The sequence below is a fragment of the Branchiostoma belcheri genome, unplaced genomic scaffold (genome assembly GCF_001625305.1).
Source record: "Branchiostoma belcheri isolate BF01 breed outbred unplaced genomic scaffold, Haploidv18h27 scaffold9, whole genome shotgun sequence".
In the NCBI taxonomy this organism is placed as follows: domain Eukaryota; kingdom Metazoa; phylum Chordata; class Leptocardii; order Amphioxiformes; family Branchiostomatidae; genus Branchiostoma; species Branchiostoma belcheri.
This window is the reverse complement of record NW_017804575.1, coordinates 3,726,704-3,749,784: the sequence shown is the minus strand read 5'-3', so window position 1 is coordinate 3,749,784 and position 23,081 is coordinate 3,726,704. Positions and strand designations below refer to the sequence as shown.

At 40.6% G+C, this 23,081-nt stretch overlaps 1 protein-coding gene across 1 annotated transcript; it reads left to right on the top strand.

Annotated features, from left to right (window-relative positions):
* Positions 1-528: 528 nt before the first annotated feature.
* On the top strand, positions 529-21,659 carry LOC109487680 (leucine--tRNA ligase, cytoplasmic-like). The gene is made up of 31 exons (XM_019791699.1): positions 529-561; positions 1,084-1,208; positions 1,734-1,818; positions 1,997-2,077; positions 2,391-2,522; positions 2,986-3,147; positions 3,642-3,754; positions 4,177-4,240; positions 4,366-4,433; positions 4,968-5,193; positions 5,942-6,106; positions 6,793-6,846; positions 7,205-7,345; positions 7,758-7,835; positions 8,624-8,709; positions 9,068-9,133; positions 9,280-9,362; positions 9,826-9,964; positions 11,087-11,296; positions 12,177-12,237; positions 12,388-12,451; positions 13,382-13,565; positions 14,072-14,162; positions 14,490-14,630; positions 15,092-15,229; positions 16,200-16,313; positions 16,748-16,861; positions 17,133-17,237; positions 20,046-20,141; positions 20,637-20,769; positions 21,242-21,659. Exons 1-31 carry the CDS (start codon positions 559-561, stop codon positions 21,445-21,447), a joined length of 3,528 nt encoding a protein of 1,175 aa, XP_019647258.1. The 5' UTR covers positions 529-558; the 3' UTR covers positions 21,448-21,659.
* Positions 21,660-23,081: the final 1,422 nt, after the last annotated feature.

The following is a 23,081-nucleotide window of genomic DNA, read 5'->3' as shown; positions in this document are numbered from 1 at the left end:
AATATAGAGTAAGGCTAATTTTTCTAATTTGGTGTTTGGAAGGTTCATTTCTCTTTTTTAATGGCCAAATGTCTAGCATGGCTGGGAACGAGTCGATCAAATACCCCCTGACCTCCACTCACTACCCTGGGTACGGGGCTCAACTTCTGTCGTAAAATTAAAGAGTAAACATATTTTTATGAAATAATTAAAGTGTTTGAAGACATGCATCAAAGGATTAGCCTAGTATTGGATACCGTGTACGGTTTATGTTCACAAAAGTCAGTTAGAGCTGTTTTTTTGCTCTAGAAGCAACCCAATTCTGTGAGAGAAATGCCGCAAAACGTGCTGGTAGTAGCCGGGTGTGCTTGCATCACTTCACGTGGAGTTTCAGCACTTTGAGCTCTTTCTTGTTCCTGCCAGTTGTTGAGCAACTTTGGAGCAAGGAATCACATCTCGTTCTTGATTGATGCCAAGTACACATTTGACAGCCTAGAAATCCGAAGTCTAGTAGGCTGCCGCAGTGCCGAGCCCGTGTATTGGTGAAGCCCCCCTCCCCATCCCATTGAAGTTTCCAGTATGGTAAGCGGGCTCTTCTGAACAGGATTTTCGTTTCATATTATGAATCTGAATATGTTAGGTAAACATGACTAGTATAAGGATTTCCTGCGTTGAGATATTCTAAATAGCTACATAATTGGTAAAAAGCAAGAATTATTATGCCACAGTCCACACACCATTTATAAAGTTTTGGATTTTCAACCAATGTTAATTAACATAACGTTATAAGCTCTGCCCCCTTTCATTCAGATTTTCACCCCCAACCCACCATGACATAATAAAAATTCGTTTTCATTCACAGATACTTAATTTCACAGTAATAGTAGCAGAAGTGAGCTTTTTGTTGTGCGTTATTTACTTTTAAATCTTTTTAATTGCAGCAATTTAAACTGCAGTATTTTTAATTGCAGCAATTTAAACTGCAGTACAGTAAGTAATAATTAGAGGTAACAGTGGAAAGACCAGTACCCATATAGGGACAGTATGTTACACTCAGTACAGTGTACCTCATCGTCACCCTAACAATCCAACATGCACTTGCAGGAAATCGAAGTGGAAAGGAAAGGAACCTTCAAGGTAGAAGCGTTGCGAGAGATCGAACGTCAAGTTCAGAAACGTTGGGAAGAGGACAAAGTTTTTGAGGTGGACGCTCCAGAGAAAAACGATGGGTAAGATCATTTCAACCTCCTGGGTAAGATTTGGTAAGATCACCTTTTGCACTTTCAGAAGACATTGAACTCTTTGTAATCACTGATGATGCAACCTTTAATGGGGACCCACATGCCCTTTTCCGTAGACCATAATTGGCCGTTTCAATTCTGCATAGAGCATAGACGGGCAGCACTAATTCAACGTAGGGCGTAATTGGCGCATTTTGTGTAGAGCGTATTCGCCGTTTTAATTCAACAAAATGCATTGTAGCCACTTGGAATTTATCATAAAGCGTAAACGAGAGCTCTCAAAATTTAGCGTAGAGCATTGTCGGGAACGCCCCCATGCAGGCCCCCTTTTAATACATTGAGGGCTAAATACTACTAGTAGTCAGAAAGCTGCCGCTGGGCATTTTGGCCACTAATCTCTTTAGTATACCTGTAATTATTAAAGTACAAATAATTCAGTTATATTCAATAACTTATTTGTATGAGTCTTGTATGATCATACTAGATTCATAGGTCTTTGGTATTCACTTTCAGGAAGAAGTTTTTTGTGACCTTCCCCTACCCATACATGAATGGTCGCCTCCACTTGGGCCACACCTTCTCTCTGTCCAAGAATGAGGTGAGTAAAGACTATTTTCTAAAAGTAGGGCAAGGAAATAAAATTTTCCTTAAGAAAATCATTAAACTAATGTACCAACATTCCCCAAGAAATATTGGAAGGTAGTATACACATTCCAATTGTACCACATATACATTAGTGCAAATTCTGTTAAATGTAAAATTTCTTTCCTATGCAGTTCATTATGGGTTATCGCCGCCTCCAAGGCAAAAGATGCCTGTGGCCATTTGGTCTCCACTGCTCAGGAATGCCAATCAAGGTAAGCAGATATTGTCCTAAGGTCTTAGAAATGTTTTGTAAATCTGGCCTCTTAGGAACTCAACTGTAGTACATTGTAGTAGTAGTGATAGTAGGATGCATCTTTCCATTGCATGAAATAATTGTATCACTCCCAAGGTCACAATGTCATGCAGGCCTTGCATGACAGTCATTGTACATATTAAGCTTGACTGTATAGCAAAAACAGCAAAAATAAGATCACTGAACTTTTCAAGATTGACAGTACATGTATTTTGTTTTATATCCACCACCAATCACTGTTATTGACTGATGATTCCCCCCTCCATCCTCAGGCCTGTGCTGACAAGTTACAGAGAGAGATCCAAGAGTTTGGTTATCCTCCAGTGTTCCCTAAGACGGTGGCTAAGGAGGAGGCTCCTGTTGACAATGAGCCCATCATCAAAGACAAGTCCAAGGGCAAGAAAGTCAGTAGTCACCATTCCTACCACTTTCATGTTCTTTGATGCCACTGTGTAACATTAATACTACACCATTATGTTAACGGCAGAATTCTTACAAGCTAAAAGTGAAAATGCTGCTGATTTAGAACAATCATAAAAATTGAATTTCTACCTTTGAATTTCTACCTTTTATGTTTTAAAAAATCAGTGTTTAAAGTTAAGCCACACCAACTCATTTCCTCCGTTTTTGGACATTCTTATTCTTACTAGGAATAAATTAAGCAAAAGAGGGAGATGAAAAGAGAGGGCTGGGAGGAGAATATTAATCTGACTGTATTTCACTCCTTGAAACTGTATTTACCATCAAGTATAGACGTTCCTGCTAGACTCTTGTCTACTCCAATTCAGCATCATTTTTCTTAAACAAAGAACCAACAAATAATTGGAATGTCTATAGAATGACAATATTTTTCACTTTATCTGCCAGAGTAAAGCAGCAGCAAAGGCGGGTGGGGCTGACTACCAGTGGCAGATCATGCAGTCCCTGGGCCTGAAGGATGAGGAAATTAAGAACTTTGCCGACGCTGCGTACTGGCTGGAGTACTTCCCTCCACTGGCCAAACAGGACCTCCAGATGATGGGGCTCAAGGTACTGTAGAGTCATTTATTTTTGCCGTGGAAAGGCCAGGAGGTTTTCACACTTTTTTTAAGTTCACAGTTGAACAATTCTGTAGGACAGAAGTAATGTTTATGTTCAATGGAAATGCCTATTTGTGGCATCATGAATTTGGAGTGAAAAGTCTATCATGAAAGTAAAATCACCACTACCACAAGAATTTCAAGATTTACAGTACATGTACTACTAGAAATGTAGTGTGGTCGTGTGGTGTAACAGCAGAGCATTCGGTTCAGAACCAAGAGGTCCTGGGTTCTAATCCTGCTGTGTCACCAACCTTCTACCCTTAAATTGAGAAAGGCACTTTATACGACTTTCCTCACTTCGCTCAGGTGAAAATGAGTATGCCAGAATGATCATTATCATGATCATGGGCATTAAGAGAAAACCAAATGTACCATTTTCCATGCAATGTATGTTTTCTGTGAATGAAGAAGAACTTATTGTGTGTTTTGTGTGGTTTGCAGGTGGACTGGAGACGTACCTTCATCACCACTGATGCCAACCCTTACTACGACTCCTTTGTGCGATGGCAGTTCCTCACACTCAAGGACAGGAACAAGGTCAAGTTTGGCAAGAGGTGAGAAGAAGTCCTATGTCAGGAAAAGTTATGGAAAATTGCTGCTCATCGATCAAACCTATCAGTATTTCAACTTCCCAGTAGCTGCATTAAAGCCATAACTTGGCATAAGGTATAGACATGTACTACTGGTATAGTCCTTTTAAGCACAGAATTTGCATTATAATATGTATTGTCAAACATTCTTTGATATCAAGTTTCATGTCCAATTTTTTTTTAATTTTCCAGTGTTTCTGTCTGAAATTGTCTTCATTTTCAGGGTTTCAAACTAATCAATTTTTATGGGTCCAAATATTCCAGTTATGACTTCTTAAAGCATTCTTAAAGCAGTCCTAAAATCTGTTGACTAAAACAACTGTCTGCTAAGTTTTAGGTAATACCAGGTTGTTTGATGACTGGTTCAATACATTCTTTTTTTTCAGATACACAATTTTCTCACCATTTGACAAGCAGCCTTGTATGGACCATGACAGGCAGACTGGAGAGGTGAGGGCTAAACTTTGAAGTTCATGAACCCTTTCAAGTCAAGGACTTTGTCTTGTTTTGATATTGCTATGAGCCATGCATCATTGCAAGCCTATCCTATTGTTCCCTCTTTATATATGTTACAGGGAGTTGGACCACAAGAGTACACACTTATCAAAATGAAAGTGATGGAACCATATCCACCAAAGCTTAGGTAATCTGGCTTGTTTGATTCAGTGTTTCCTCTTTCTTATACTGTTACAGTATCTTAATTATGTACAGTATTTGGGGATATAACAATAGGGGTATCTTAAGTTGAAAATTTGAGCCAATGAAAACCTGCATTGTACAATTAGCCAACAGAAAAAGCGTCACACTTCACCTCAGTAGAAGATCTGTGTCTGTATCAGTATAGCCGGTATAACCGCCCTTTGGGGTAATATACCAGCTTCGCAGGCATGCGGCATGGTGGCAGCTGGCTACATTACACCAAACAAGTTGTTACACTTAACCCTTCAACATCCAACTCTATACATTGTTTAAAGCTATCTAATGTCGTACTGTACTTGTACTGTACTTGGTGACAGTGAGTTCCACACTGCGATAGTTTAAAGAATGAGTTTTTGAACACCTCAATCCTTGATTGATAACTCTGGTACTTGATGACTGTGTTATCTACCAATTATCTGAATGACGATTGAAGAAAGCCCCTCAGCTAAGTTGGTCCTTGGTGTTCTGTTTTGTTTAGTGGTTTGAAAGGAAAGCCCATCTTCCTTGTTGCGGCAACCCTGCGTCCTGAGACCATGTACGGGCAGACCAACTGCTGGGTCCGTCCCGACATGCCGTACGTGGCGTTCCAGACCGTCTGGGGCGAGGTGTTCATCAGCACCAGGAGGGCGGCGCGCAACATGGCGTACCAGGGGTTCACAAAGGATGATGGGAAGTACGAAACGCTGGTGGAGCTAGTCGGGCAGGTTGGTATTCTTTTGGAATTGAAGGCCGGAATGTTGTGCTGTTTCACACAACTTGTTGGAAGCTCAATCCTGGTTTAAATCACCCGACATGCATTTATCATATGTCAAATATCATTTATCATTTATCAATTATCATATATCATTTATCAAGCCTGCCTAAGTATTTATGGCAGCAGGAAAACTTAAGGGCTGATGACAAATTTCAGCCAAATTTTTATGTGTTGCCTCTAGATGCAGTCAAACTTGTCTAAGACGACCACCCATGGGACTAAAGAAAAGTGCTCTTCTTAAACAAGTGGTCTTCTTATACAAAGAGCAAGTGGTGACAAGTCATTGACATAGATACAGAAAGACTGCCCCATTGCTTAGGCAAGTCCCTTAATGCATCTAAGGGGAAAAATCGGGATTGAAAAAAGCTGTCATTATGGCCAGATGGCTGGCTTATAGAAGTGGTTCCCTGGGTGGCAGCCAAGTTTACGGGCCGCTAGCCGTTTCTTTCGGCAGCCAGAAGCCCTTCGCCCGCAGACCTCAATTACCGCTGCGGTGGAATTGAGCCCGTGGGGAGGTTTCGTTGTAGGGCCAGCCAAACTCCCCCCGGTCTAGACTCCCCCGTAGCGCTAATTTACACCAGCGGGCGAAGGGCTCTTGCGGCCCGGAAAACGAGTTCTGGCTTCCAGGGTATAGAGGTGGTTGCTTTGGCAAGTTTGACAGTACAATAAGTTGAGGCACCCCTTGTTCTCCTTCCCAGGATATCATGGGTGTGGCCCTGAAAGCGCCCCTGACCAGCTACGACAAGATCTACACCCTCCCCATGCTCAACATCAAAGAGGACAAAGGAACAGGCGTGGTCACCAGTGTGCCTTCAGACGCTCCTGATGACTTTGCTGCCCTGAGGGACCTCAAGAAGAAAAAGGTACACTTTAAAAATGCTTTTAAGAAATTGATGTTTACAACATCAAAAGTTACAAGATGTTTATTCATTTATTTAAATTGCTAACACTGCAATACAGTGGAAGCCCTGGCAGCTGAGCTGATGTCGGGCCCCACATTATGAAATACATACATACATAAACATACACACATCATAATACAATAAAGTCACAAATCACAGAAATCTCTTATACTTATAATCCATAACCTAGGCTAATGACAGTATAAAAAAGTAACAATATAACTCAGTATGGTAGGAGGCCAGAGGTCATTCAAATATATAATATTTCAATATTTACAGTGTTGTAGGAATAGATGGAAGGACTAAAAGTTAGAAATGGTTCGTTGATGAAATATAAGTGTGAAGAGCGGCCGAGAGGTTTTGATCTGTAAGAGGGTCGTGACCTGGATAACAGTTGAGAAGGCTGTTTTGCACTTTCGTTACAATGTACATAGAAGTCCTTCTTACATGTATACTGCATGGGCTGAACCTTGGTTAGTAGATCTAGAGTACTTAGTACCCTGTGCAGCATTCCTGCAAATCACTAGATGGTGCACCCATTGTAACATAATATCCACTATTGCTCTCTGTGACCTGATGTATTGATTGATGCTGTACACAATATTCTACCCTTCTCTGCAATGTTAATTGGATTACTGTTTCCACAGCCAATGAGAGAGAAGTTTCAGGTGACAGATGAAATGGTTCTGCCCTATGACCCAGTAAGTACTTGATGGTATATATCATAAGAATCTTTTAAGAGCAATGACTTTTAGAAAACACATTTGTTGTCTGTAGTCAATAACAATGATGGTACTGGTATTTGCTTTTGAAGACAATGGAATCAGTACAATTTTAAAAAGTTTTACTCCTCTATTTTTGAAAAGACATCGTACCTCTGCATGTACATGTAACTGTTACATCTACTACATGTAGTATTTAATTTCTGGGTTCCCAGTCTTTTAATTTTTGTACAGTACTAATTTCTCTACCCTATCATCCCCATTTTAACTACCTAACTTGTTCAACTTCAATGAACTTAACTGTAAAACATATCATGTGAACAACTCTCTGTTTCAGGTACCAATCATCGAGGTCCCAGGGTTTGGTAACCTGTCTGCAGTGACCGTTTGTGACCAACTAAAGATCCAGAGTCAAAATGACAAGGACAAACTGGCCGAGGCTAAAGAAAAAGTCTACCTGAAGGGCTTCTATGAAGGGGTAAGGCTTAGGAAGATGAAAACTACATGTAGACTTGGTATATTGAATTGTATGTACTCTGTATATGTAACTGTAATTCAGTTTTGTAAGTTTCATGCTGTAGGAAGGAACAGTAATGGTCCAAGGATTATTCCTTGAGGAACACCAGTTCTCACAAGAACTGCCCACTACTCCATACCTAGAATTTGTTCCTTCACTGTACATGACATTTACTATAGCTTCATTACTTTTTGCATGGACTTGATTATGCGGTAGGAGGAGCAAGGTGGTCTTTTAAATATGCAGTTGAAACACTTCTGTAATATTGTAAAAATAACTATTCTCAGTGTCATGATTTTTCTTTGGAGATGTTACATTAGAAAATTTACAGTATTTACTACCGGTAGTCACAAACATTTACCATGTAATGCAGGTGATGCAGGTAGGAGAATACAAGGGCAAGAAGATCCAAGATATCAAGCAGGATGTCAAGAAGAAAATGGTTGACAAGGTAAGAATGCCGAGTCAGAATTCTAAGTCTTGGTCTTATGTTTCTACCAACACCTTTGGTAAAAGGTTTGATAGCAGTTACCATGTTTGAATGTTAAATAAAAATGAACATTTCATAAATAATTGTTAATAGAACTTTAACCCTTGTCCTGCTGGCATTCCTGGCACAATATTTTGCAATAATTTCATGTCTTAATTAGATCATAGACGCCCAAATTTTTTTTCTCTGCAGTGGCATAGTTACTTTTGCATTCGTTGCGTTTCGCTGCGGTGTGATGCGTTGCACGAGAAATACTGTACCGGTTTGGGGGTATTTTTCTCGTGCAACGCATACATGTATATAGGGTGTTATATAGATGGTACTGTATGTGGAGAACAACAATTGTTGTGCTCCGCAGGACAAGGGTTAATTTACATCACTTCATAAAGCTGACATTATACACTGACAACAATCTTTGGCCTAATTTGTTCATTGCCAGAAAGTTGATGAATTTCAAAACTGCCAGAGCTAGAGGTATGAGCTTACAACTGAACATCTACCCTATGACATTGGATGGTGATTGGTGACCTGCTAACAATGGCCAATCCCTGTAAATTGTGCAGCGATCGAGAGCACATTAGCCATATCCTAGCCAAAAATGTTATTTTCAGCTCACAGATATTCTTGCTGTGTGACTACATGGTGTAAAAGAACTTGGAACTCATGGAATTTCAAAGTGCAGCAAATGTTGTCACTCAGCACCTTCTTGCACAAAGACTTGCCTTCTGACAAATGTTATCTGTGGACAGAGGGAGGCTGTAGTGTACATGGAACCAGAGAAACAAGTCATGTCCAGGTCTGGGGATGAGTGTGTGGTGGCCCTGTGTGACCAGTGGTGAGTCTGCAGTCTTTTTACTGTCAAAACCTGGTTTTGTTCGGAGTGCTCTGAATGGGGTACTGTAAATCACTTTATATTCGCTGTAGCAAAAAGTTTGTGGTCTGAGAAAAATGACATGTTCGTGGAACTGTATGTTTGCAGTGGTGGCAGGTGCAGGAAAAAGAAAGTTTGCAAATTACTTGTTCGTGGTAAGGATAAATTCATGGTACAGAAGTGGTTGAATTGACAACTGGGGGGGGGGGACGGGTAATGTTGTTTGTCAGTTGGTCTAAATTTAATGATACCGATAATTTAGATGATAGTCTTTCAGTTCTTCAAACTGACCTCAGTCACTTGGTCACATGCTATGTTTTAGGTATCTTGATTATGGTGAAGAGGGATGGAAGAAACAAACAGCTACAGCACTGGAGCAGATTGACACGTGAGTGAACACAGTCCAGAATACTTTTTCTGAGACAATCCTTGGGAGTGCTTTTTCACTCTGTTCCTTCATGTTTTTCTTATCATTTTGGTATGCTTGAGGCAATGGTCCATGGGGATCAAAATTGTATATCATGTTTATTTCAGGTATACAGATGATGTGAGGAAAAACTTTGAGGCAACACTTGACTGGCTCCATGAGCATGCCTGCTCCAGGTCCTATGGACTGGGTGAGTGCATGTACTGTACTACACAATGTCATGTATAAATTATAACAATGATAAACTTTGGAAACTTTATTCATACACCTTCTTGCAGACACGAGGTCTGAATTGGTAGGCATTTACAACAATAAAATAAAATGGCTAGGAAGTTAAAAGTTGACATTTGATTTACAAATATGTTAAAATTTTATAGGCCTCTAGATACAAGCTGTACAAACATGTGGTGGATGTCTGTATTTACAGGTATTAATTACAAAATGTACATTTCTTGAAATGCCTTGGTCACAATTTCAAGAGTTGTGGTCAATTAAAGCAATAGGCCCTATTGTTTATATGTATTATGTTTATGTAATGTATTATGTTTATTCAAATATTGCTTGTACTATTCATTGATTATGTTGATCAAGTGCTATTTATAGGCTGATGGTGAATGCATGATGTTCTAAAATATATTTCACCACATGAAAAGGTACAAAGATGCCGTGGGATGAGCAGTACCTTGTAGAGTCCCTGTCTGACTCCACCATCTACATGGCCTACTACACAGTGGCACATCTACTGCAGGGAGGAACCTTCAATGGCTCCAAACCTGGACCACTGGGAATCAGGTAATAACAGTTTCCACTACATCAGACAGGGCTTGAAATACTGGGTGCATGTGCACCTTACTGCACCCAAATTTGGAGCTGTGCACCCAATTTTTTTCTGTGGGTGCACCAGTGCACCCAAATATTTTTGTAGGTATTTTTGTACATATCAAAGTATAATATTATGCAGGATATTCTTGGCATCTAAGTGTAAAAAAATAATAAAATCTTTGATGTACATTGTAGTACTTGTTTAAGATTTTGAAGTTCCCATTTCAACCTCAGAAGAGGAGCAGTAAGATCTGTAATTAGGTTTTGTTTTATATGGTGCACCCAACAATTTTTTTGTGCACCCAATTTTTTAGGTTGGGTGCACCAGTGCACCTATTCCCAAAAATGAATTTCGAGCCCTGTCAGATATACATGGAATGTTAGGAATGAAGATTCACACAGTGTTAGTCTCGTCTAGCATGCTAGGTTGGCACATCACATGTATTTCTCTACGCCAGTTGAAGTTGGCACAATCAAGCATTTCATGATCAGTTGCATTTTGCTATGGCAGTAGACAGACCCTGATATTCCTTCTGCTAAGATGACCTTTGCATGCAGCACTCACCTTGCCTGGCAACTACCTAAATTAAGGTTTCTCAAAAATCCCTAAATTAGGGTTTCTTAAATTCCAAAATAACCCTGAATTAGGGTTTCTGAAATAACCCTACGTTAGGTTTTTTTTTTCAAATAACCCTAAATTATTTGCATATCAATCAATAATTCGTGCTTATAAACCTGCATTTCTCCTGCAGTCTCTTAGTGTCTCTGACGAAAGGTAGTGGATGGTACCGAAACGTCTGGCCGTTTCCAAAACCATATCCAGTTGCCTGAGTAACTGCTTTTTGGTGTATCTTATTACCTGGATGTCTAACCTTCACCGACAAACCCTAAATTAGGGTTTTTCAGATAACCCTAAATTAAGGTTTAAATTCTCATTCACAAATAAATACTTGTATACAAGTAGATAAAAATAAAAAGCTAATATAATGATAGGTACATTTGTACTATTGTCATCATCTGGACCATCTACTGGAACAATCAGGTGATAGTGAAGACATTCAACTTGTCGCTTTTCCTTTGACCCTTGTCCAGACCAGAGCAGATGACCAGGGAAGTGTGGGACTATGTGTTCTTCAAGTCGGCACCCTTCCCGAAAACGGACATTCCCAAGGACAAACTCAACAGGATGAAGAGAGAGTTTGAGTACTGGTACCCCGTGGACCTGAGGGTGTCAGGGAAGGACCTGGTCCCTAACCACCTGACATACTTCCTGTACAACCACTGTGCCATCTGGCCAGACAGGTAGACACCTCGAGTATAAACCACCTCACAGTTCTGTGTGCACATCAGCACGTCAGCAGAATGTACAGTACTGCACCTGCGCAAAACCCGTGATGTATTGTGCACACCACTTTGGAAGAACGTCTCATATAAGGTCGTACTCGAGTATACAGGGCTCGAAATTCATTTTTGGGAATAGGTGCACTGGTGCACCCAACCTAAAAAATTAGGTGCACAAGAACTTTTTTGGGTGCACCATTTGAAACTAAACCTTATTGCAGGTCTTACTGCTCCTCTTCTGAGCTTAAATCTAAAATGGGAGCTAACTTCAAAATCTTTAACAAGTACTACAACAAAGATTTTATTATTGTTCTGATACTTAGAGACCAAGAATATCCAGTATACTATTATACATTTCTAATGTTAAAAATTGCTACAAAAATATTTTGGTGCACCAGTGCACCCATAGAAAAATATTAGGTGCACAACTCCAATTTTGGGTGCACTAAGGTGCACATGCACCCAGTATTTCGAGCCCTGGTATATAAGGTTGACATCCCGACAGAAGTTTCTAAATGTTTCAAGTTTCAAGTTTATTTATTTAACCAGGATGTTGTGTTGGAAAAGATATAATCTGCAACGGGAAAAATTCTAATGCAACTTTGACCAAACACCCAGCAAAAACCGGGAAAAATCAGGGTTTCGCACAGGCGCAGTACGTTCTGCTGACATGCTGTGTACATCTGCAATCTCATGTATTGTGGTCTAAGGTCAAAGTTTAAGGCCCTTTACTTGTAAAGAGTCCCTTGTCTAAACATTCTGACAATATGAATTAGATCAAATTTAATATTATATCTGCTCCATGTATACGTTTAACCCCATTTTTTTTTTATTTGAACAGCAAAAACAAGTGGCCACAAGGTATAAGAGCCAATGGACATCTGTTGCTGAACTCTGAAAAGGTTTGTTCCACAGTGTTCATCCCATTGCAATTGTTTTTACTCAGCAAAATAAAGTAAAAACATTAAAATATTGAGAATCAAAAGCACCACAATGTGTCTTTTTTTGTTCTGATCTTCACAGAAAAATAGAAAATTTGTCTCTTTTTCCAGATGTCCAAGTCCACTGGAAACTTCCTGACCCTGTCTGGTGCCATCGAGAAGTTCTCTGCAGATGGTAAATGGAAAATTTTTCTGGATTTCATGCTTTTGAGAAAGGGCAGAAATATTGATAGTCTTCCTGGCATGATGTACATTGTATGTCACAATTTTTAAATTGATTGCTTTATGTGTCTTAGCCAGACTACATATACAATAGACAACAAGACACCTCCCACACAGAGGGCAGACCTGTCCTTGGTGTTGAACACCTTGTACAAACATGCAAACATGCCTGTCCTTGGTGCTGAACACCTTGTACAAACATGCAAACATGTCTGTCCTTGGTGCTGAACACCTTGCACAAACATGGAAACATACCTGTCCTTGGTGCTGAACACCTTGCACAAACATGGAAACATACCTGTCCTTGGTGCTGAACACTTTGCACAAACATGCAAACATGACTGCCCTTGGTGCTGAACACCTTGCACAAACATGCAAACATACCTGTCCTTGGTGCTGAACACCATCCACATGCAAACATACCTGTCCTTGGTGCTGAACACCTTGCACAAACATGGAAACATACCTGTCCTTGGTGCTGAACACCATCCACATGCAAACATACCTGTCCTTGGTGCTGACCACCTTGCACAAGCATGCAAACATGTCTGTCCTTGGTGCTGAACACCTTGCGCAAACATGCAAACATGTCTGTCCTTAGTGCTGAACACCTTGCGCAAACATGAAAACATGCCTGTCCTTGGTGCTGAACACCTTCCACACACAGGCAAACAGACCTGTCCTTGGTGCTGAACACCTTGCACGAACATGCAAACATGTCTGTCCTTGGTGCTGAACACCTTGCCCAAGCATGCAAACATGTCTGTCCTTGGTGCTGAACACCTTACACACAGGCAAACAGACTGTCTTTATCTCATTAATTTTTTTTCAACCATTTTATTTAATTCTAAGTCAATAGTACAATGATCATGCTTGTCTGCAGGCATGCGTCTGGCGCTGGCTGATGCCGGTGACACCGTGGAGGATGCTAACTTTGTGGAGAGGATGGCCGATGCCGGGATCCTGCGTCTGTACACGTGGCTGGAGTGGGTGAAGGAGATGCTCGCCAGTAAAGACACCCTGAGGGGGGGTCCACCCACTAACTGGTCTGATAGGGCCTTTGTCAGGTTAGTACACAGTCACACATGTGAACCCTGCAGCTTCTTCTTTCCTGAAACTGAATGTTCTTAATCTTGTTACCTCCGGGGGAGGAGACATCCTTCTGCGGAAGGGTTTTGTGAGAGATTTAGATTTCTATGTTCGCAGCTGTTTCTCGCGTTTGGGTGGACGGATTCTTTTGAGACTCGGTATATGTTTTGCTATTGGGCTGCAGATGATGCACGTTCTTTTGTTGTTATTGTATATGTGTTTTCGGGCGTGAAAATGGTGCCTTTTGGTGGCCCCAAAACACCACTTTGAGCGTGAAAGTGGTTGCAACCGTTGACCTTTGGCGTGTTTAAGCTATTCTCGGTCTGGTCCACGTATATGACCCCTCACACAGAGGGGTGTCCGGTCTCTATAAATTCTTTGTTTAAAACCTATATGAAAATATACAATAAAAAGCCCGGAGGTATAAAATCTCAGATTTTACTTGTTGTACTTAAAAACAATCTCCTTCTTTGTTTCTCCCCAGTGCAATGAACAAAGGTATCCTAGAAACTGCTACCAGGTATGACAGGATGATGTTCAAGGAGGCTGTCAAAACTGGCTTCTATGAGTTCCAGGTATGACTTTTCATCTAGCTTAATGTATTACTGTACATGTACTTATAGAAGAAAAGTAGACCATAACGGCTATGTTTTATCCTTGAAGGACCACATCTTATTTCAAGAAGTTACCAATGCAGAAAGACAGTTATTCCATGTTTGGATTAAAGTGATAATGTCTCTAATTTGCCTAGATTTTCTATGAAATGTTAGGTCAATCAGGATACGAGAAGACAATGCATACAAATGGCTCATATGAAAGCCAAATAAAGAAATATGTAATGAAAAAAAAAAGGAAAAAAGCTTTCAGTGCGGTAGCATTGTTGACACTTTATTTTCCCCCAGGCTGCGCTAAGTAAGTACAAGGAGATAGCGACAGAAGGCATGCACCGTGATCTGGTGTTCAGGTTTATCGAGGTGCAGACCCTGGTACTGGCACCCATCTGTCCTCATCTCTGTGAACACATCTGGGGGCTGCTGGGAAAGGTGAGAACTTAAGGGGGAAATAAAAAGATATATTTAGAAAGAAAAGATATTTTTAATGTTTACCTTAGCATGTGGTCTGCTCTCAGACTGTTAATTCTTACTCAAACACATTTGCAAAAATGCATAATGTTTACCTTCGCATACGGCCTGCTCTCAGACTGTTAATTCTTACTCAAACACATTCATATACTATATGGTGACAGGAGTCTAAATCCCTCCTGCTATAATATTGCAACATAATGTAATCCTACACCAGTTACCATGGTGACAGACATCTGGTTCAGGTCATTGATGTTATTCATTTGGAGAAGAAGAAGAGGAAGAAGAAAAAGCAAAAACAATGTTTTCCTTCTACGAAGGCAAATGTAAATATGAGGTAAAATTGAATCAATAATTTTTTCATGGCTGGAAGTGTAACCCTATAATTTATCAAACTATCTTTTTCAAACCATCCCCTTCAGAAAGAGTCCATCATGCTGGCGGCCTGGCCCCAGGCAGGTCTAGTAGACGAGGTGATGAACGAGGCGCTGGACTACCTGATGGACGTCGCACACGACTTCCGCCTCCGGCTCAAGAACTTCTCGGAACCAAAGGGCAAGGTAAGCAGCGCGTTTCAGGGGAAAATTTGATGAAGTCGAAATGGACCAAACTGTACCAACTTTTATATCATACCCGGGCCGCGATAACGTTCGATAACGGGTTCCGGACCGGGCCGTACTTTACGGTACGGCCCGGTGCGGAACCCATTATCGAACGCTTCCCTGGCTTCCATAAAACGATTCGAACGCGTTTTGCCCTAACCGCGTGTGCCCCTTTCGAAAATTCGAATACAGAATCCGCACGTTGGAATTGATGTTGTTGCAGTTTAGGGTTCAGTTTAGGGTTCAGTGGCACCAACTTTTGGCTCATCTCGCATTGAAAGGCGCGTTTTCTTGGGTGGGTATGATATAAATAAAATACAACACGGTGTATTCCGCATCGCCCTCGGTCCCGGCCCTCCCGCGAGTCGGATCGCCCTCCGGCCTGCGGCCGTCGGGCGATCCGACCCGCGGTCGGGCCGATACCTCGGGCGATACGGAATACCCCGTGTTGTATTCTATATGTATACACAAGAATCTTTTGAACTTTTTAGATGCCTTCTATGTCAACTTTGGCATGCCAGTTGTAAGAACATGCTCTCCTCTTTATTGTATCTTATCTTTCTCGTAACATATGAAAAGATAAAGAAACTGTACCTATTGTATACACAAGAATCTTTTGAACTTTTTAGATGCCTTCTATGTCAGCATTGGCATGCCAGTTGTAAGAACATGCTCTCCTCTTTATTGTATCTTATCTTTCTCATAACTTATGAAAATATGTAGACAAACATTGAAATGGAAGATATCAATTGAATTTATGTGTAATTACTGATTTTTCAAATTTCATGCAGTGTCTGTTCAAGTTTTACGTAAGTATTTTAACAATACTCAATATGTTACAATGTCTTCAAAAGTAAATTGTACCATGTTAACTTCCATCATGGTCCAACACCTGGAACATCAAATGTTTTCCCCCTGTCCCCAACAGAAGGGTTCCAGCCAGCCGCCCGCTCAGCGCCCCACACACATGACCATCTGGGTCGCTAAGACCTTCCCCACCTGGCAACACCTGACCCTCATGACCCTCAGGAAGATGTACGAGGTCAGTTCAAAGTTCAGAGTTCAGTCACAGAAAGATTTATATCTACAGTCCAATGCTGACAATAGAAAGATATAAGATATCATAAGTATGTAATCTATCTAGTATATGTCTGGAAATGTTTAGGAGAGATGCTTCATCTCAATGTGATTATTTCTATGCATGAAATACTTTGGATTCATTTCTTTTTCCTGCAATGTGATTACTTACATGAACCTTTATTCTTTTACTAGTATCTTATAATTACCTTAATGCAAGCTGTGGTATCTTTTTCTCCCAAATTTCATTTTCTTCACAATTTGAAGCCGGGGTATCTTAACTACGTTACAATTCTACAATGTAGCACAATTTTAATGATCTTAAACTCATTTTGTTTGCTAGACAAGAATGTGTATTTGGAAAAAGTTATGTTTCCACTTTCTTCAATACTTCTGCAGGAGAACAACAACAGCTTCCCTGAGAACAAGGACATTGCCAAGGCACTGGGAGGGTTGGAGGAGTTGAAGAAGTACATGAAGAAGAAAGTCATGCCCTTTGTTGCCATGGTCAAGGTCAGTTTATGTTTGTAGAATGAAACAATTAATTTATACTGTGAACTGTACAAATTTTACAGTTCATGTAAATGTGTGATGTATTTTTATCCTGCTGTGCCTATGATAATTACATGTAAGTACAATGTTATGTAATCTCGAAAAAGATGTATTATTGCAAAGTCACAGCAAGGACATTATACACAGTCCTTGGTCACGGGAAGACCTCAAACTGTTTTGCATTTCCCACTAAATGTTAATGTCTTTTGTAACTATTTTTTTTCTCTAAAAGACCAATGTGGACAAGCAGGGCACCAGAGCCATGGATGTGACCCTGCCGTTTGATGAGAAGGCTGTCCTGGAGGAGAACATGAAATACCTGCTCAACACACTAGAGGTGTGTACTGTTCAACTACAGGGACTAATTACTCTTTGAATTAAAACTTTTAACCTGCTATTCTGTGTTCTTGAGAAAAACTATTAAAATAATCATTAAAATGATGTGTGACTAAGTGCAAGATTGCAATGTTGCTAACTGAAAAAAAATTAAATCTTTTTCTTATATATACAAGTTCACAGATACTTACAATTCAAAAGTACATTGTTGAAATGAGAATGCTCATCACAACAGACCGCATCAAGATCCAGGCACCAAACTAAGTTCAGGTTACTGGAGTCCCCTCTCCCTAAGTCAGAACATCAATGCTTGACAAAAGCTTGACTCACTAGTACCAAAACAGAGGACTGATTATTAATCCTGGTTTATTTGTTTCATGTAAAACTCCTAACAATGGTTCCCACATGGCAGTCACAGACTGAATTGCGTGGGGGTTTTATTATCAACAGTTGGTATTCATACTAAAAACATTAACTGTATAGGGTACAATATTAAAAGGGTAGTTATACTGTAACTGAATTACACAAATTTAACAGTGAGTGAGTGTGTGAGTAACAAATTTCAAAGATCTCATGAAGACACATTATACAATATCTCAAAATCTCGGAATTTGATGCACATAGACAATTTGCAAGCATTAGAAACCACTCGGTAAACAATTTACAGTAGGGCGTTTTTTTTTTCTTACAAGTTCAACAGTCGTACCATGTGAGGTATTGCACTAGAGTTATATCTTTCTGATTTGCAGTGGATACTATCGAGTTTGTGAGATGACCTAGTTACTCCGTGAAGGAGGTCAGGACCTCCGGACGGAGTGTTGTGATCGGCTGATTTTTCATGTTCGCAGTCAAAACACTGGGTTCTCTTTGTGTAATCGGCACGCAATTTTATACGCCGTCTGCGGGCATGCCCGTGTTGATGCACGAATGTGTATTTTTGCCGTTGCTGCTTTCGCGGTCAATGTAATATCGCAGACGCACCCCTACAATTACGAGGCGAATTGGAATGGTCCAGAAAAACGCGTTGTTTGGAATAGCAGTGGGGGGGGTAAAAGTTCATGCAGATACGGGGTGGTTTTTATAAGTGGTTCCAGATGTCTTTGCCCATGGTTAAGAGATGCCAAGTTTTTTGGAAGATGTTCGCAGCCAAAACGCATTCTTCCGTACGTCGCATTTCTGTGTAATTTCGCATGTGGTGTGGCATTATGTCCGGGATGATGCACGTCTTTTTATTTTTACCGTAGCTGTTTTGATATTGAAGTAAATGCATATTTTAGAAACATCCCTACTTTTACAATCCTGTGGAATAGGCCGTAGGTTTAGGCAGTTGTCTGGTAGCAGAGGTACTCTAAGTAGATATCCTGGTTATCTGGCCGGCGGTAGTAACACTCGCGGTACTTACCGCAACTGTTGCTGGAATTTGGCCTGTTCCAGGCGCGCTTAATTAGGTACAGGCACCGTAAGACGGTGGGGCTGTCTTTGTTACTAGACACGACCATGATAGTCCGATCTTTATGTGAATGCAATGATTGTGTGCAGTGTTTCCGTCAGGAGACGGCCGAAGGCCCGACCGCGAGCGCCGAAGGCCCGACCGCGAGCGCCGAAGGCGCGAGCTTATACTAGGGGGGTCCGGGGGCATGCTCCCCCGGGAAATTTTGAAATTTTAACCCTCTTAAACGCCATTTCCCGCACTCTAAGAGGCAAATAATTGTTAAAGTAAAGGTAACTTTAATGCGGCGGCAACTTCCGGATAAAGGCCGGCGGTCCTGATTCCTGTTCGCGGGGTAGGTTTGCGTCAAGAATTCCCGCGGACGAATACGGCTGAAATACGTGCACATCCATAATTTTGATCAATAACATAATTGCTGGGATCTGACATGTTACTGGGTTCTCCTTAGCGGGAGTTCTTTATTGTTTTGATTGGTAAAACTCGGGGCAGTAAAAACACTAAAAAATAAGCGTGGCTACGCTACGAGAAACGCACGCGGTCCGTATACTTCCGGGGTAAGTGTACCTCAAACTAACGCTGAAAATGCAAAAAATACGAATAGAAATATATATTTACCCGAAAGATTCTTGAAACTATATATTTCTTCACTAGAATATCGATGTGTGGTTGTGGAAAATATCGTTTTAGCGCTTATATCCTAACAAAGAAAAGTTGTTTACACGCGCGTCGGCTCGCTCAATCTTACCGCTGGCGCTGCAGCGGCCGACGCAACAACCAATCAGAGACGCGAAATGTGGACATGTGACGCAGGATTTGCAGCTAGCTGAGGAGGCCGTGCGCGGTGCATGAGACACATTTTTTGTGTCGTATTTCAAGAGATAAATGCCTGCAAATAAACTTTTCTTATGTTTGAAAATATATCTAACAAGTTTATCTTTGAATAGCCGAGTGAAAATCAAATATATATATCGATGTCTGGTCCTTCGGTCCTACAAGAAACACGGTATCATTTTTTCGCGTCAAAGGACGGCTGGACGGCCGCCTGGCGGAAACACTGATTGTGTGTGTGTAATTAAAATGAACTTCGAACTTGAAGCACAGTATCTTTACACGCCCTGGGAGCAGTAATGGATTTAGCTCTTTGTATGTTTTATGCTTGTGACGCGCCCTCATTGTATTAACCGTTGCCTAATTATAATGTCTGCACAGTAGGTCTGGCGTTGACGCTTGGGATTTTGTTGAAATATATAAAACTTCACGGAGGATTGTCACCTATGGCTTCTTGTTTTTCTTCCACTCACTTCCCCCCATTATTCCACTGAAATGAATGTTTGCCTTGCCCCCCCCCCCCCCTCCCAGCTGGACTACATTGATGTGAAGTTCTCCACAGAGGCAGAAGATAAGGTGAAGGAGGAGTGTTGTCCTGGCAAGCCTCTCAGTAACCTCTGGGTCGAGGTCAGTCAGAAAAACTCTCATTTCCTGTAGATACTGTGAGTCCTGAAATGTTCACAGTGGTTTAATTTTTGACACCATGAATACAGTGTTTCCATTGTATTCCTACTGTACTACTGTTACAGTAATATAATTGTTAAGTCACAAACTTAAAACGCCTCCTCTCTCCTGTTACAGTGAAATAACTTAGACTTAGATGTAGGCTGGCTCCCATGTCTTCCGACACTTGAAGCAATCAGAGCATTTTAGCAGGTTTGGTGAAATCACCACCAAAATAAAGGAATCTACAGTAAATAAATGCGTACTATGTAGGAACTAAAAAAAGCAGTTACTCAAGCAGACGTTTCAGGTAGCATCCACTACCTTTCGTCAGTGACACTAAGAGACCAGAGGAAAAGTGCAGGTTTTACCTGGATGTCTAACCTTCACCAACATATGTACAATGTAGGAACTCTATTACAAGCAGTGAAATCATGAATGTATCTCCTGTTCCTACAGCCTGGGGTAGAAGTGCTGTTTGTGAACCCTCAGCATTCCAGCGGTCATTTCTCCTGGACCCTGACTGTCCGTCAGGGGGACACCACCGACAAGGTGCTGGGACGCATCATGCGCATGGAGAGGGGTATCAAAGGTGAGTATCTTCAGGTGATATACATTAGAACATTAGTAAGGGCAAATCTTTTTTATTAATATTATTTCATGGTGACATTTTCTGAAAATGTCAAATCAGACCAAGGAGTAAATTAAAGAAAGTTTACCGGTACCCCATTTTGCAATGGAACATTCTTTGATGTTCAATTTTTTTACAGCACTAGGTTCATATGTAATATTTACAACATTTTTATTATTTTATGAATTTCTATTTCATTTTATGAAAGGCTATCTCATGCTAATAAATCTCACTTGTAGCAACTTGTCGACTTGCTGCAACTTCTTGCTGGGGTTGTTGCATAATTACCGAAAAGGTCATTTTGAGTACAGACATATTTTGCCACAATCTATGATTTATAAAGCAGTCGCGACATGATATATGTACATTCATACTCTATATTGACTAGGTGCTTGTGTATTGTAATAATAATGTAACATTTCCACCAACACAGATACCACTCAAGTCAAGCTGATGCGATACGATGACCCTCTTGTGGGGCCCAGAACTATCCCTGTTTTCAACCAACCAGAGCTGGGGAAAACTGCCATCCCCGAGTCTTCTGTCTTCAACGTGAACCTGGAAACTCAAAATGTCTCTGTGTCTGAAAATGGGAAATCTGTTGATGTGGGGAAAACTCTGGTGTATATTGTACAATGAAAGGATTTCTAGATCTCCAGGCATTATTTAACATGTTATAATTAAGGGTTAACGACCTGCCAAAACTTAATGTTTTCATGTTTTCTCTCTTCACAATGGTTGTTTCTGGCCTACCTTTTTGGGTCACCCGAGGTCATATGCGGGTGATTATTGGGTTGTTTAATGTATGGATTGGGATGAATAAATACCCGGTTTTGACTCTATTTGTGACATTACGGTGTCATAAGGAATATTGAATGAAGCCTTCTGATTGGTCAACGATAATCAAGGGTTAACGACCTGCCAAAATTTAATGTCTTCTCGTTTTCTCTCTCTCCACAATTGTTGTTTCTGGCCTACCTTTGAAACATCCTAACTCTGCTTAATGTAATTTTTAAACATTTTGCACAGTGATTTCCTCCAAAAACAATATGCTCTTTACTCCCTTGGTTGCACAAGTAGGCAGCACACTGTTAGACTTTATACTGGTAATGCATGAAGTAATGTTCTAAATTAAAGCAAGGAGGTTTAAACCTCCTTGATTAAAGTAGTTGACAAAGAGAAACAGTATAGCACAATAATGTAGAAAACCTAGACAATGTATGTTACAGTATTAACAAATACACATATTGTAATGTTTTGTAGTGGCAGAGGGTTTTGACTTTACTTACAATCCATTTGTGTCTAACCTATCATATAATATTATACACTTTAAAATTTATATTGTGTTGACATGGTACAAAATATAGCTGTGCTAGATGAAATAGAAATTAAATTAAGCCATTGTGTAGTTGTGATTTGTGACAGATATGCTTCCAGAGATCCTTACCACATCACAGTACCAAATAAAATACATGAAAGGTTTTGAAATATTTCGAAAATTTTATGAAGGTAGCTTAAAATCATAGCAATAGAATTTATAAGGAAACAGCAATGTGGACTTATTATGTACAAATTTATGTACTAATGGAAACCATAATAGATTAATGAGACAATAGTACTTTTCATTTTCACTTTATGTGTATACCCAAACCTAGGACCTAATCAGCATCAAGGTGATCACTAAGTATTTTCTGGCAATTTCTTGTTCTCAGGACCATGCATACATGATTTCATGTTGAAATAAAGCATCCTGTGATGTTTATCAAAATATACTGTATTTTGGTAGATTTTGAGACATAAACCATGCCCACCTCCCCACAGCATGTATTTCACACGTTTTTGACACTGTTTGGGTAGTGCTTGTATTTACGGTGACCTTCCGAGAATTTCTGAAAAGATCAGGAAGCAGAGAATGGACACAGCATCCGTCTTTCTGAGCTGTTAGCCAGCCAGCTCATCCTGTGGGAGCCAGCAGAGGGAAGGAAGAGAAGGGGTAGTACAACCTTCATTGACACCCTGAAGTGGGATGCTGGGCTCAGAGACATCTCCACAGTAGTACTCCGCTCACTGATTGAGGACAGAGACGAGTGGAGAAGAACCCATTGTTCCCCGTGATGATATTGCTGATGTCCACGTTCAAGGTATGTGGCTCACTTTTCAATCTAAAACCATGCTTACCTTCCGAGCTGACTGTACTTGCCATCACTGGAAGGGTCAGAAGTGACAAATTCCACGGGCCTGAGGGGGTGCCGGCGAAATGACCCTTTTGCAGA

Excerpts from the sequence above, each read along its gene's own strand:
- LOC109487680 (XM_019791699.1), top strand. Across the intron at positions 5,194-5,941 it reads TGGTGGAGCTAGTCGGGCAG|GATATCATGGGTGTGGCCCT; the intron begins GTTGGTATTCTT and ends TCTCCTTCCCAG. Across the intron at positions 7,346-7,757 it reads TGAAGGGCTTCTATGAAGGG|GTGATGCAGGTAGGAGAATA; the intron begins GTAAGGCTTAGG and ends CATGTAATGCAG.